The following is a 14578-nucleotide window of genomic DNA, read 5'->3' as shown; positions in this document are numbered from 1 at the left end:
TTATTATTAATGGCTATACTGTCTCACAGGTGGTGGCCTGTTCCTCTCCCTCTGCTTTCAGATCTGTGACTCCCTTTAAGACAGGGCGGTGGGGAAAAGAAGATACGGTTATCTTCATTTCTCAGATGAGAAAGTTGAGGTTCAGAGTTCAAGTGTTTTGGCAAAGTCACACACCTCTTGTTACACATAAAGCTATGTGAGCGTGGAGTTAAGGGATGACAAAATAGTTCCAGGCAAGAGATGATCCAGGACCTGTTTAACATAGCAGTTACGAGTTTCTAATAAGCACTATCCAGTGACTTAAAATTAGTGATCTAAAATCCTTGAAAAAGAAAAGAAAAAGAAAAGAAAGTTCTTGATAGAAGTTTGTTCTCAAAAATGTATTTGCATCTTGTTTACACTATTCATTTTTCTGAGTAAATCTTATCTGTGGAGATCCTATGGCTAGGTGGAATTAACACGGATTCTGCTTTTGCAGAGACAGAAATTAGGATGGAGATGTGAGTTAACTCTTGTTCTTCCGAAAGCTAAGTATGGTTCTGCCACGTGCACTTTCCCGCCCGTCTTCTCTAAAAGCTGTCATTCGAGTCACACTTTGCCAGAAATATGACTGCAAATCTGTTTCCTCTTTGTAGCCTGTGCAAGGCTTTGATTATGCCAAGCAGCACCTGGGCCAGCAAGGGGCGGACGAGGAGGTCGTCCCTGTGACTCAGGAAACTGTAGTCCTCCCACTGCCCATTAGAGACGCTCCTGCCTCTCAGGAAAGGGACGTTGCCCAGGACGGAAGCACCATCAAGACGGCCAAGTCCACCGAAACCAGAAAGAGGTAGGCCTGGGCCAACTGCTGCCTGTGCATGTCAGCAGGGGCATCACTGATGCCGGGAGCAGCCGAAGCCCTCGTGTTAATTCCACTGTTTGCTTTAAAGATTCCCCTTCATGCTCGTTTTGACTATTTGAAAAGGAGAGTAAGGGAGAAGACAAGAATCACAATGGCTGTTTCTCGTGAGACGCCCTTTGTAGGGTTTATATTGCTGATCAGCTGCAACAGGAGAAATTTGTCTCTTCCGTTTATTATAACAAATTTGGCACTGACATCACTCTTGTATTCTCTAAGTTATCTTGAAAGCAATGCCTTTGGTTCATTATGGTTGTATTTTGTCTGGCAATTTTTCAGTAGTTTATGGTTCTGGTACGAAAGTCATTTATTGAGTTTTTACTATAAGCAGAGCACTTCGACAGGCCTTGGGAGGATTACAAAAAGGTTTACAATGATTCCTGACTCCAGGGATCTCATGATGGAAAGACAGAGAGAGAAATAGCTGGAATAGCACGCAGGACATGCTGGTGCCCACAGGGAGCCCGGGCGAAGTGTGGTGGGAGAGAGAGGAGAAGAACGGGACTCTGATGAGGGAGAGTGTCATGGGGCTTGTGGTTTTTGTTTTTTAATTGAGATCATAATAGTTTATAACATTGTGAGATCTTAGTTGTACATTATTTCTTGTCTGTCACCACATAAGTGCTGGTAACCACTGATCTCTTCTCTTTGTCTGTGTGTTTGTTTATCTTCCACATGTGAGTGAAATCATATGGTTTTTGTCTTTGTCTGGCTTATTTTGCTTAACATCATAGCCTCAAGGTCCATCCATGTTGTTGCAAATGGGACAATTTTGTCTTTTTAATGGCTGAGTAGTACTCCATTGTATGTATATACTACATCTTCTTTGTCCAGTCATCAGTCGCTGGGCACTTGGGTGGCTTCCACATCTTGGCTATTGTGAAGAGTGCTGAAATGAACATAGGGGCGCATAAATCTCTGGGAATCGTTGATTTCAAGTTCTTTGGATAGATACCCAGTCGTGGGATAGATGGGTCGTGTGGTATTTCTATTTTTAGTTTTTCTTTTTTAAAGATTTTATTTTTTTCCTTTTTCTCCCCAAAGCCCCCCAATACATAGTTGTATATTCTTCATCGTGGGTCCTTCTAGTTGTGGCATGTGGTACACTGCCTCAGCGTGGTTTGATGAGCAGTGCCATGTCCGCGCCCAGGATTCGAACCAATGAAACACTGGGCAGCCTGCAGCAGAGCGCGCAAACTTAACCACTTGGCCACGGGGCCAGCCCCTCTATTGTTAGTTTTTTAAGGAATCTCCATACTGTTTTCCATAGTGGCTGCACCAGTTTGCATTCCCACCATCAGTGAATGAGGGTTCCCTCTTCTCCACATCCTCTCCAACATTTGTTGTTTTTTGTCTTAGTGATTATAGTCATTCTAACAGGTATAAGGTGTTATCTTAGTGTAGTTTTGATTTGTGTTTCTCTGATGATTAGTGATGTTGAACATCTTTTCGTGTGCCTGTTGCCCATATGTATATCTTCTTTGCAGAAATGTCTGTTCATCTCCTCTGCCCATTTTTTGAGGTTATTTGTTTTTTTGTTGTTCAGTTGTGTGAGTTCTTTATATATTATGGAGATTAACCCCTTGTCAGATGTATGATTTGCAATTATTTTCTCCCAGTTGGTGGATTGTCTTTTTGTTTTGATCCTGGTTTCCTTTGCCTTGCATAAGCTCCTTAGTCTGAAGTCCCACTTGTTTATTTTTTCTTTTATTTCCCTTCTCTGAGAAGACATGGTATTTAATAAGATCCTTTTAAGATTGATGTCAAAGAGTATACTACCTATGTTTTCTTCCAGAAGTTTTATGGTTTCAAGTCTTACCTTCAAGTCTTTGATCCAATTTGAGTTAATATTTGTGTATGCAGAAAGATAGTGGTCTACTTTCATTATTTTCCATGTGGCTGCCAGTTTTCCCAACACCATTTACTGAAGAGACTATCTTTTCTCCATTGTGCATTCTTAACCCCTTTGTGGAAGATTAGCTGTCCATAGATGTGTAGTTTTATTTCTGGGCTTTCAATTCTGTTCCATTGATCTGTGTGTCTGTTTTTGTACCAGTAACATGCTGTTTTGATCACTGTGGCTTTGTAGTACGTTTTGAAGTCAGGGATTGTGGTGCCTCCAGCTTTGTTCTTTTTTCTCAGAATTCCTTTAGCTATTCAGGGTCTTTTGTTGCCCCATAGGAATGTTAGGATTCTTTGTTCTATTTCATTGGGATTCGGATCGGGATTGCATTGAATCTGTAGATTGCTTTGGGTAGTATGGGCGTTTTAACTATGTTTATTCTTTGGATCCATGTGCATGGAATATCTTTCCATTTCTTTATGTCATCATCGATTTCTTTGAATAATGTCTTATACTTTTCATTGTATAGGTCTTTCACCTCCTCGGTTAAATTTGTTCCTAGATATTTTATTCTTTGTGTTGCAGTTGTAAGTGGGATTGTATTCTTGAGTCCTTGTTCTGTTAGTTCATTATTTGACTATAGAAATGCAACTGATTTTTCTAAGTTGATTTTGTATCCTGCAACTTTAATGTAGTTGTCGATTATTTCTAATGGTTTTCCAATGGATTCTTTAGAGTTTTCTATGTATAAGATCATGTCGTCTGCAAACAGCAAGAGCTTTACTTCTTCGTTTCCTTTTGGATTCCTTTTTCTTTCCTAATTTGTCTGGCCAAAACCTTCAGTACTATGTTGAATAAGAGTAGTGATAGCGGGCGTTCTTGTCTTCTTCCTGTTCTCAGAGGGATGGCATTCAGTTTTGCCCCATTGAGTATGATGTTGGCTGTGGGTTTGTCATATATGGCCTTTATTATGTTGAGGTAATTTCCTTCTACCCCCGTTTTGTTAAGAGTTTTTATCATAAATGGCTGTTGGATCTTGTCAAATGCTTTCTCTGCGTCTATTGAGATGATCATGTGGTTTTTATTCTTTATTTTGTTAATGTGTTATATCGCATTGATTGATTTGCAGATGTTGAACCATCCCTGTGTCCCTGGTATAAATCTCACTTGATCATGATGTATGATCTTTTTGATGTATTGCTGTATTCAGGTTGCCAATATTTTGTTGAGAATTTTTGCATCTATGTTCATCACCGATATTGGCCTATAGTTTTCCTTTTTTGTGTTGTCCTCGTTAGGCTTTGGTATCAGCGTGATGTTGGCCTTGTAGAATGCGTTAGGAAGCGTTCCATCTCCCCTAATTCTTTGGAATAGCTTGAGAAGGATAGCTATTAAATCCTCTTTGAATGTTTGATAGAATTCACCAGGGAAGTTGTCTGGTCCTGGCCTTTTGTCTTTTGGGATGTTTTTGATTACTGTTTCAATCTCTTTCCTTGTGATTGCTCTATTCAGATTATCTGTTTCTTATTGATTCAGTTTTGGGAGCTTGTAAAAGTCTAAGAATTTATCCATTTCTTCTAGATTGTCCAATTTGTTGGCATATAGCTTTTCATAGTATTCTCTTATAATCGTTTGTATTTCTGTGGTATCCATTGTGATTTCTCCTCTTTCATTTCTAATTTTATTTATCTGAGCTTTCTCTCTTTTTTCCTTTGTAAGTCTGGCTAGGGGTTTGTCAGTTTCATTTATCTTCTCAAAGAACCAGCTCCTTGTTTCATTGATCCTTTCTACCATCTTTTTTGTTTCAATTGCATTTATTTCTGCTCTGATTTTTATTATTTTTCTCCTTCTGCTGACTTTGGGCTTTGTTTGCTCTTCTTTTTATAATTCAATTATGTGTAATTTGAGATTGCTTATTGGGGATTTTTCTTGTTTGTTAAGGCGAGCCTGTATTGCAATGAATTTCCCTCTTAGGACCACTTTTGCTGTATCTCATATGAGTTGGTATGGGATTGTTTTCATTTTTATTTGTCTCCAGGTGTTTTTTGATTTCTCCTTTAATTTCTTCAAGGATCCATTGGTTGTTCAGTAGCCTGTTGTTTAGTCTCTACATCTTTGTCCGTTTCTCAGCTTTTTTCTTGTAGTTAATTTCTAGTTTCATAGCATTGTGGACAGAAAAGATGCTTGTTATTTCAATCTTCTTAAATTTATTAAGGCTTGCCTTGTTTCCCAACATATGGTCTATCCTTGAGAATGTTCCACGCACACTCGAGAAAACGTGTATTCTGCTGTTTTTGGATGGAATGTTCTATATATGTCTATTAAGTCCAACTACTCTAGCTTTTCCATTTAATTCCACTGTTTTCTTGTTGATTTTCTGTCTGGATGATCTATCCATTGATGTAAACGGAGTGTTGAGATCTCCTACTATTACTGTGTTATCATTAATGTCTTCTTTTAGGTTTGTTAATAGTTGCTTTATGAACTCTGGTGCTCCTGTGTTGGGTGCATAGATATTTATAAGTGCTATGCTGCCTTGGTGGAGTGTCCCTTTGATATTATACACTGCCCCTCTTTGTCTCTCTTTACCTGTCTTATCTTGAAGTCTGCTTTGTCTGATGTAAGTATGGCAACACCTGCTTTCTTTTGTTTGCCATTAGCCACCCCTTCACTCTGAGCCTGTGTTTGTCACTGGAGCTGAGATGTGTTTCCTGGAGGCAGCTTATTGTTGGGTCTTGTTCTTTAGTCCGTCTCGCCTCTCTGTGTCTTTTTATTGGAGAGGTCAGTCCATTTACATTTAAAGTGATTATTGATATGTGAGGGCTTAGTGCTGCCATCTTATCACTCGTTTTCCAGTTCTCCCGCATTTCCTTTGTTTCTCATCCTGTGTATTTCGGACTACCAATTCAGTTAGGTAGTTTTTTATGCTGGATTTCTTAGTTTTCTCCTGATTTATTATTTGTGACTCTGATCTACTTTTTTGTTTAGTGGTTACCATGAGGTTTGTGTGCAAAATCTCATAGATGAGATAGTCCATTTTCTGGTGGCCTCTTACTTCCTTAGACTAAGCCTGCTCAGTCCCTCTTGTCTTCCCCTCCTAAGTTGGTTTTGTTACATCTTATTCTATCTTGTGTTGTGAGATTGTGGTTAAAATGACAAGATTGTCTTTGTTTTTGGTGTTTTCCTTCCCTTTATCTCTAATGTTTTACGTGAGTGTTTGCTAACCTGGTCTGCTGGGTAGCTCCAATTTTCTGATTTTGTCTACCTATTTATCTCCTTATTCAAGGCTTTATAACACCTTTCTTCTTTTTTTTTTTCAGGTATGAGGGTCTCCTTGAGGATTTCTTGTAGAGTGGGTCTTGTGGCGATGAACTCCCTTAGCTTTTGTTTATCTGGGAACGTTTGTATTTCTCCATCATATCTGAAGGATATTTTTGCTGGATAGAGTATTCTTGGCTGAAAGTTTTTGTCTTTCAAAGATTTGAATATATCATTCTACTCTCTCTTAGCCTGTAAAGTTTCTGCTGAGAAATCTGCTGAAAGCCTGATAGGGGTTGCTTTATAAGTTATTTTCTTCTGCCTTACTGCCCATAGTATATTTTCTTTGTCATTGACTTTTGCCAGCTTTACTACTGTATGCCTTTCAGCAGGTCTTTTTGCATTGACAAAGTTAGGAGATCTGATGGCCTCTTTCATGTGAATTTCCATCTCCTTCCCCAAGTTTGGGGAGTTCTCTGTTATTTCTTTGAACAAACTTTCTCCTTCATTCTTCTTCTCTTCTCCCTCTTGAATACCTATAATCCTTACGTTGCATTTCCTAATTAAGTCAGATAATTCTCGGAGACTTTCTTCATTTCTTTTTAGTCTTAGTTCTTTCCCTTCCTCCATCTGAAGCATTTCTAAATTTCTGTCCTCGATCATGCTGATTCATTCCTCCATGATAGCAGCTCTATTTTTCAGGGAATCTATATTCTGCTTCATCTCATCCATTGTGTTTTTCATCTCCAGTAGTTCTGCTTGTTTCCTCTTTATAGTTTTAATCTCTTGTGAAGCAGCTACTAAACTCATTGAATTGTCTATTTGTATTCTCTTTAAAGTTGTTGAGTTTTTTGATGATAGCTATTTTTAATTCTCTATCATTTAGGTTATAGAGGTCTGTGTCTTCAGGATTGATTTCTGGGTACTTGTCATTTTCCTTCTGGTCTGGAGATTTAATCTATTTTTACATACTGCTAGATGGTATAGATTTGTGCTTCTGCATTGTGGTGGTATTTGATTGCCACTTCCACCTTTTGTCACTAGGTGGGGGTTAAGAGCTGCATGTTCTGAGCCTGCTGTGAACCATGGGGACAGCTCCAAGGTGCTGGGCTGGGGCACTGGGCCAGCAGGTAGGGGGGAGGGATGCTTTCTTCTCCTGCGCAGTTGTGGGGGTTTCTCACCCTGCCCTGTCTATCTGCTCTCCGGGGGAATTGGCTTGATGCAGATACCCCTGCGATAGCTAGTCCTCTCTGTGATGGGCTTTTCTCTGGGCTGTGGGGACTTCAGGGATCTATGGTCTTCCCTCGGAGGGCCACTGCTCCCTCCCGGCTGTCCTCCCTGTGGCTGCACGTAATCCCTAGGTTACTGTCCTTCCATGAGCAAGAGAAGCATTCTCTTACCTTGATCCACTTCCTCAGGGGTGCGGGGGTCTCCAGCTCCTCCACCATCCAACATGTGGCTGTGTGAGCATCTCAGACGTCTTTTGTGTTGTGTGGGTGTCCTCTGTTGGAATATGAATGTCCTTTCATTGCATCTTAGAGGGGAGAGTTTACCGGGAGAGCTCACTCTGCCATCATGCTGACATCGCTCTGAGAAGGTTGTGTTTTAGCTGGGCCTTGAAGTGTGAGCGGGATGTCATAGCTGGGAAGAGATAAAGGCGTCCAGTCTGAAAGAGCCAGGGGACAGCCATGCTTACTTAACAGCGAGCATCCCTGGAGATTAGAGTTCACATTGGTTGTGATATAGTGAAGGATGAACCCAGAAGATAGATTAAAATTGTGGAGGGTCTTAACTGCCAAGCCAGGGAATTTGACTTTTATTCTCTAGCAATGGGAAGCCACCAAAAGTTCTTCAAGAAGATAGTGATGTCCAGTCTGTATTTTAGAAAGACTACTCCAGTAGCAATGGGGATGATAGGTGGGAGAGGTTAGCTAGCGGCCAGGAGACTTGCTATAAGGACTTTGCAGTAGCCTTAGAAAGAGATAATGGATCCCGTGACAAGCCCTGTTGGCTGGCCAAACCAACTCCCATTGCCAAGCCCCTTTTCCCTTGCTTGTGGCCACAATGGAGGCTGGAAAAGTTATGTCCTCCCTACGTCCTTCCCTCTTTCCCTTCGTTCACCTAACAGATATTTCTTGATTGTTTACTGTTTACCAGACACTGGGGATACTGCAGTGAACAAGACAAAGTTCCTATTTTCATGGTGCTGACAGTCTGATGAGGAGAGAGAGACAATAAACAAACAGAGAAACAGATATATAGTAGGTCAGGTGGTGACGAGTATGAAGAAGGAAACCAAAGCATGGTAAGGGGACAGAGAGGTGCAGAGGGGCACATGACGCTATTTTAGCAGGAAGTCAGGGGCGGCATCTCTGATAAAGTGACATTTGAGAAGACCTGATTGACCTGATGTGTGAGCCTCAAGACTATCTAGGGGAAGAATGTTCCAAGCAGATGAACAGTATGTGCAAAGCCCGAGGAGGAAACTTCTTGACATACGTAAATAAGAGCAAGAAGGTCAAAGAGCCTGCTGTGAACTAGGGAGGACAGTGGTGGCAGATGAGTCAGCGAAGTCACTTGAAGTTGACCATGTCAGGCTTTATAGACCAAAGTCAGGACTTGGAACTGTATTTTGAATGCAGAGTAGAAATCATTGCAGGGTTTTGAGAAGAACCGTGACATGATGTGACTTGCAGTTTTTGAGGCTCACTTTGCTGCTGTGTGGAAAACAGACGGTAGAGAAGCAGCTAGAAACAGGGAGACTGTTAGGAGGCTCCCACAGCAGTACAGGTGGGATGGTGGTGTAGACCATGGTGTGGTGGTGTGAGAAGTGACGGATTCTAGAGATATTGTGAAAGAAGTGCTGACAAGATTTGCTGATAGATTGCTGTGGGGTATGGAAATAGAGAGGGATGAATTTACTGTTTGTTGTGTTGGGAAGACTGGAGGAGAAGAGTTTGCAGGGGACCATCAAGAGTCTGGATGTGGGCATGTCGAGATGCCCATTAGACATGCAAGTGGAGATGTTGAGAACTCAGCTAACCATACGAGTCTGGAGTTCAGAGGAGAGGACCAGGGTAGAAATAGAAATGTAGGAGTTGTCAGTGTCCAGTTATTTAAAAGTGAGACTGGATGGGGTCACCCAGGAGAATATAGAGACGAGATGAGATCCCAGAACTGACCCCTGGGACACCACAATGATTAGAGGTCTGGGTGACGAAAAAGAATCAGCAAAGGAGACTGAAGAGCATCAGGAAGAAAGGTGTGAGGAGCGCAAAGCAAGAGTGGAATCCAAGAAGCGAAGAGAAAGGAGTCATTGGAGGAGGAAGGAAGGGTTGTCCCTGTCAATTACACCAGTTTTGTGTTGGAGTCAAGCTTCAAGCCTGTTTTTTTCCCAGGAGCTCTTGGTGCCTCAGACAGAGGTACAGAGAAGCTGGGTTGGATTTGGCTTGTGTAGGAAAGAAGGTTGAGGGCGTGTGGATTTCTTATCTGTTGCTCTGTAACAAACCACTCCAAAGCTTAGCAACCTAAAGCAACCACTTCTTTAGCTCATGATTTTTGCTGGGTCAGCAGTTTGGGCTGAGCTCAGCTGAGTGGTTCTTCTGGTCTGAGCTGGGCTCGGCTCATCTCCGGTGGGCTCGCTGGTGCACCTGCAGTCAGGTGGTAGGTGAGCTGGGCTGCTTGTTGATGACAGTCTTGTCTGGGGTGGCCAGGTAACTGAGGCCGCTTGGCATGTGGTCTCTCCTCTCCAGTGGGCCAGCCCTGGCTTTCTCACAGGTGGTTACAGGGTTCCCAGGGCAGGGAGAAAACAAGCCCAAAGTGCAAGTGCTTCTCAAGTCTCTGCCTGTGTCCTGTTTGCTGCTGTCTTCTTCATTAGCGGGGGGTCTACTCCTGCTAATCAAATTCAATTACTTACCCCCAGATTTTTATTAAGAAATAATAGTTTATGAAACAAATATAGATAAAGAAAACAATGTCTACACTGCTGAATGATTTCTACATTTGCTTCACAATTTTACCATATAAATATAATTTTACTAAAGGCCGGCTATATCATTGCCAAAGCCGTGGGAGAAACCTCACCTCTGTTCAAGTTCAGCTGACCACAGGAGTCTCTGATCATTTGGGAGGATTTTAAGGTGCCAAACCCAAGAGCAAACCCATTATGCATCTTTGTTTCTGGCGTCCCCACCTTGCCACATCAGCTTCCTCGTTTCTGCTAAATGTGGACTGCATGATCTCTCAGAATGGACCTGTTAGATGATCCAGAAAGTTTTGCAAGTGAGAAATAAGGAAAACCAGTGATTTGGTGGTCATTAAAATATCTCAGTTTTTAAAAGTTGTTTTAAAACTGAAATCTGAGGATTCAGCCACTTACCGACAACCAGATGGGTGTTGTGGGTCCTTTTCCTCTAGCCAAGGCTCTTGGTGATGCTATTTTGTTGACCCGCAACTGCGGTTAATGGGTGAGGAGAGAATCAACCTCATGGGGACAGCTGTTTGCATGGGCGTTCGAATGCAGCAATTATTCGTAACGGGTCAGCATTGGATTAATCCCACCCGCAAGATTGTTCTTCCAGCCTCCATGGACACCCATGTATCTCAGAATGGGGCCTATTGAGTTCAAGAGCCTAAAACTGCAACCTCACGGGTGACACTTTCTTGCTTTTGGAAACATTTTTGTTACTGTCATGTGAGTGGACACATATACACACCTATCTCACTCTCTGTTTTGATCAGAATTTTTGAGTTGATGACTCCGTGTAAACATAAGTCTGATGCAAAGAGTAAAGCAGCTTTGGGTTTTCTCTCGAGAAATGTCTCATTTACACCTTTCCTTGGAGTGAGAGGAATAGCCAGAAAATTGCTTCAGGATCAAATGAGGGAAAGGTGTGCAAATGCTGCAGAAACCATTCAGTGTTTTATGGATGTGAAATAGGTTACAAGAAGGCTTTCCATTTCCTTTCTTTCTGGACCTCAATGGAAGCTTCTTTGTCCCAATAAAGCCAGTTGGAAAAGCAAGTGCCATTAGCTATGGGATTCTGAAAACAATCAAAGGGCCTGTGTCTTCTCTGTGTACGTGTACTTGCACGCCCAGCACTTTGATCACGTAGTTGTTGGTCAATAACTTACAGTCAATAAATTAATGCCTTGCTAGTTTTCTTGGAGGTTACTGGTTTTATAGGAGGTTAAATGGTTTTATGGTGAAAGAGATTTGTGGCCAAGTAAATTGGAAAATGCTGGATTAAAGTCCCTTTATGATAGGAAAGATCAGAGCCTTTGTCTGCTAATATGCATTAGGAATATCCAAAGAAGGAATGCCATAAACAGCATTTCCCAAGCTTCTACTTGTCTGTGGACCTTTGGCAAGGACCGTCCCCCCCGGCTTTAGTGTTCCCTGGAGGTTCCTGGCTGATTGCTGTGGTTGTGAGTGGGTGCTTTCATTGTTCATGATTTTAGGGTGCTACAGGGCACTAAAGTAGACAGAACGGAGAATTCCCAGAGGATGACGAGGGAGAAGGGGGAGGGGGAAGAAAAGGATCATCCGCAAGGACGCACGGCTTCCACTGAAGAAACTGCATGCTTCCTGGCCAAGTGCTGCATTGTATTCCCGTCAGTTGTCCGTCGTAGGGGCCGGTTGCCATGAATTTGGACAACTGACAACAGAAGAAGAAGGGGTTTGATGAGGCGTCTGGGTCTTGGTCCTGATTGCCTCCCACAGCGGGAGAGCAGAAGGCCTTTATGCCAGCCCACCCCAGGCTGGCGAGTCTGAGGCCCAAGGGAACACAGACCCCAGCAGGCACTTTCCAGAGCCCATGTTTCCACAGAGTTATTTCCGGAAGACTAGAGTCTGGCCTGAGAGAAGGAGAGAGGGCCCTGTGGGTTGGCCTGTGAAAGGCCTGGCCCAAGAGAGCCCCGCAAGGGACGGTAGAGCAAGGTGCTCTGGCGCATGGGGAAAGCTCCTACCTGCAGGGTGAGCCCTGGCTTCCAGGGCTGATTTGCCACTTCCTAACTCTGCCCTGGACAAAGCACGCCACCTCCTTGAGCCTCACATTGCGCACTTTCTAAACAAGCCTGACAGTCTGAGTCAGTGGGCGTGATGCTGATTCGTTAACAGTTTTGAAAGTGTGCAGCACGGTCCTTGGCACATGGTGGGTGGTCCTGACTGGGAGCTCTTGGAGAGCATGGGTGGTGCCATCTTATCCCTCCACACTGGTATACCTGGCACCAGGCCTGGCACAGAGCAGGTGCACAAAAAGTATCTCCTGAAGGAATGGATAGCTGAAATTGGTAGTTTCAGATGTAAGCGGTTAACAGCACAGTTAAAGAAAGTGTGCACATGTGTGTGTGTGTGTGTGTGTGTGTGTGTCAGAGAGAGAGAGAGAGGCAGAGAGAAGAACTCAATGGCAGAGTGACTGAACCTTTAGTAGTCAAGGTATATTCTGTGAAGAGAACAGCTGAAGAGAACTGTCTTTCGTGCATGTTCCTGAAGATGCCATGTGAATCAGACATTCTGCCACTAGCCATGGTCTGTGCTTTAGAAAGAGGGCATGCTTACAAATGCGATGGCTGCTGTCTCCATGGTCCCTAGGGTAATGAGGGAGAGATGGGAACTGAGGGCTCTGCCCTGTGAAGCTCTCTGCAGAGCTCAGCGCTACTAACACACTTCAGAACAGCCCGCTGCTGAACCTGTGCCGCAGTGTGGACTTGTTTTCTTTCCTGTATCCTTTCTTCTTTGTGGATAAAACCAGAATGGAAGGCTATAGACATAAACTGTGCAAATAAAATAACCTTGAGAGGAGGCTGCTCCAGCCGAAACTTACCGGCTCCTTGTTGCTATGGTTACTCCAGCAGGTCGCCCAGTGAGAACGGCTCTGCCAGCAGCAGCGAATCAGGAAAGCCCAGCTCTGGGGGGCGCTCACCCGAGACTGTGATGGCACAGCAGAAAGTGGCGAAGGAGGAGGCACGGAAGAGAAATGGTGAGGCGCCTCCCCTGCCAAGCACCACCCCGGGCCCATCGCACACATGCATGTGCGCACACTCACCCACGTCAGTGTACTTTAACTCTCAGTTCTTCTGTCGTACCCCCAAAGACCGGGAGTCTCCTGCCTACCTCTCGTTGTATCACCTTACCCTCTGCCCTGAATTATTCTGTCTCATGCCCTCTGCCCCCTGTTCTTACGGAATTGTGCAGTGCCTAAGAAAAACCCTATGAATGAACTGATGTTTGGTTAGACATTTTTCTAATTCTTGGGTTAATTGATGTGATTTCTAGCATCAGGTCCACTAGGGCGGCAGGTCTCTGAAATGATGCTCTCTTGGACGGTCTCCTCATTTTCTTGCCCTGACTCCCCTGATAAGTTTCAGTGGGTAGGTCTATGCCGGTGAGTCCAAATATTGGAAATCCACCTCTCCCAGGAAAAACAACACAGTAATAAATCTGTCATCATAAAAATCAGCCTAAGCTTCTGCCTTTATTCTCAGGGAAACTTAACTGTTTAGTTTCTCTCCCTCCCTGTAAAGGGTTGGTGTCGGGTCTGTTTGTAAGTCATTGGAGTTACCTTATTGTACTGCGGCACCAACTATAGGTTGCACATTGTTGTCAGACACCGTTGTGCAGCCTGCTCCTTCTGATCCATCCTTTGTTCTGAAGCTCATCTCCACTCGGTCCTTCTAAGCATGATGCTGGCTGACAGGGGTCCCAGTGCTGCCAGTCAGATCAGGGAAAATTCCTTGTGGATTTTAGGGGATTATGGACGGAGTCCTGTAGAAATGCCAGGTGAAGAGGCAAACACTCTGGCCCTCTGGTTAACCGTGCTTCCTTCTAAAGGAATCTGATGAAGGACGGTTCAGGGACTTTTCTTGAAGCTAGCATAAGAGCACTCTTTTGTTTTCAAATGTCACTTACTTATCTCTTTTTTCTGACCAAAAGAAAGACTGGCACAACAGCTTTGTCTTCTGCAGGGAAAATATGGTCCTGCTCACATTTCTAGCTGTTATATAAAGCCCTTGTTTAAACTGTCACACCAGTTTGATTCTTGAGTTTTTTCTTCTCCTGAATTGCCCACGCCCTGGAACACAGAGAATGTGCTTCACTAGAACCAGGGGACGAGATGTGGGGTTTTCCTGGAATACCTCCCCTACCTGGGACCAGCAGAAATCCTGCCATCGGCTCTCTGCCAGGCCAGCTCCCAGAAGGCCAGAGGAGCTCTGTCTTCTCTTTCTTCCCAGAGCAAAGTGCTAAGGGAGATTGGGCAGAGAGTGAGACAACACTGGAAGGCCCTAGGGGAGAGCTGTTTTAAGTAAGTGCTGTGACTGCCAGCCCTACCCGACCAAGATGCCCCGCCTACTCCTCCTGCTCCCTCGCCTTCCTTCATTTCTATGCTTCCTGGAAATGTATAAAGTCAAGTCAAAGTCCACTGTCCCCGAGATGCCCCGTCACCCACCCAGTCCTCACACGACCTTGAATAGCTCAGTGTGTGTCTTTCTCAGACATTTGTACTGTGCATACAACACACACACATCTTTGTTTTTTGTCGTATTGCATTGTTTTATTTTATAAAATGGGGTCAATGCACATA

At 43.6% G+C, this 14578-nt stretch overlaps 1 protein-coding gene across 2 annotated transcripts in view; it reads left to right on the top strand.

Annotated features, from left to right (window-relative positions):
* The window catches only part of KIAA1549L (KIAA1549 like), a 274273-nt gene that overhangs the window by 196118 nt on the left and 63577 nt on the right, over positions 1-14578 (top strand). The window contains exons 12-13 of one of the 2 annotated variants that reach the window (XM_070229192.1): positions 636-826; positions 12852-12976. In XM_070229192.1, coding sequence (XP_070085293.1) covers positions 636-826; positions 12852-12976 — 316 coding nt within the window. Of the gene's footprint in view, positions 1-635; positions 827-12848; positions 12977-14578 lie in introns of both variants that reach the window. The other variant, XM_070229191.1, reaches the window with a different exon arrangement.

Source organism: Equus caballus, chromosome 12, assembly GCF_041296265.1.
Source record: "Equus caballus isolate H_3958 breed thoroughbred chromosome 12, TB-T2T, whole genome shotgun sequence".
In the NCBI taxonomy this organism is placed as follows: domain Eukaryota; kingdom Metazoa; phylum Chordata; class Mammalia; order Perissodactyla; family Equidae; genus Equus; species Equus caballus.
Note: the sequence above shows the minus strand (reverse complement) of the source record. Positions and strands in the feature narration are given on the sequence as shown.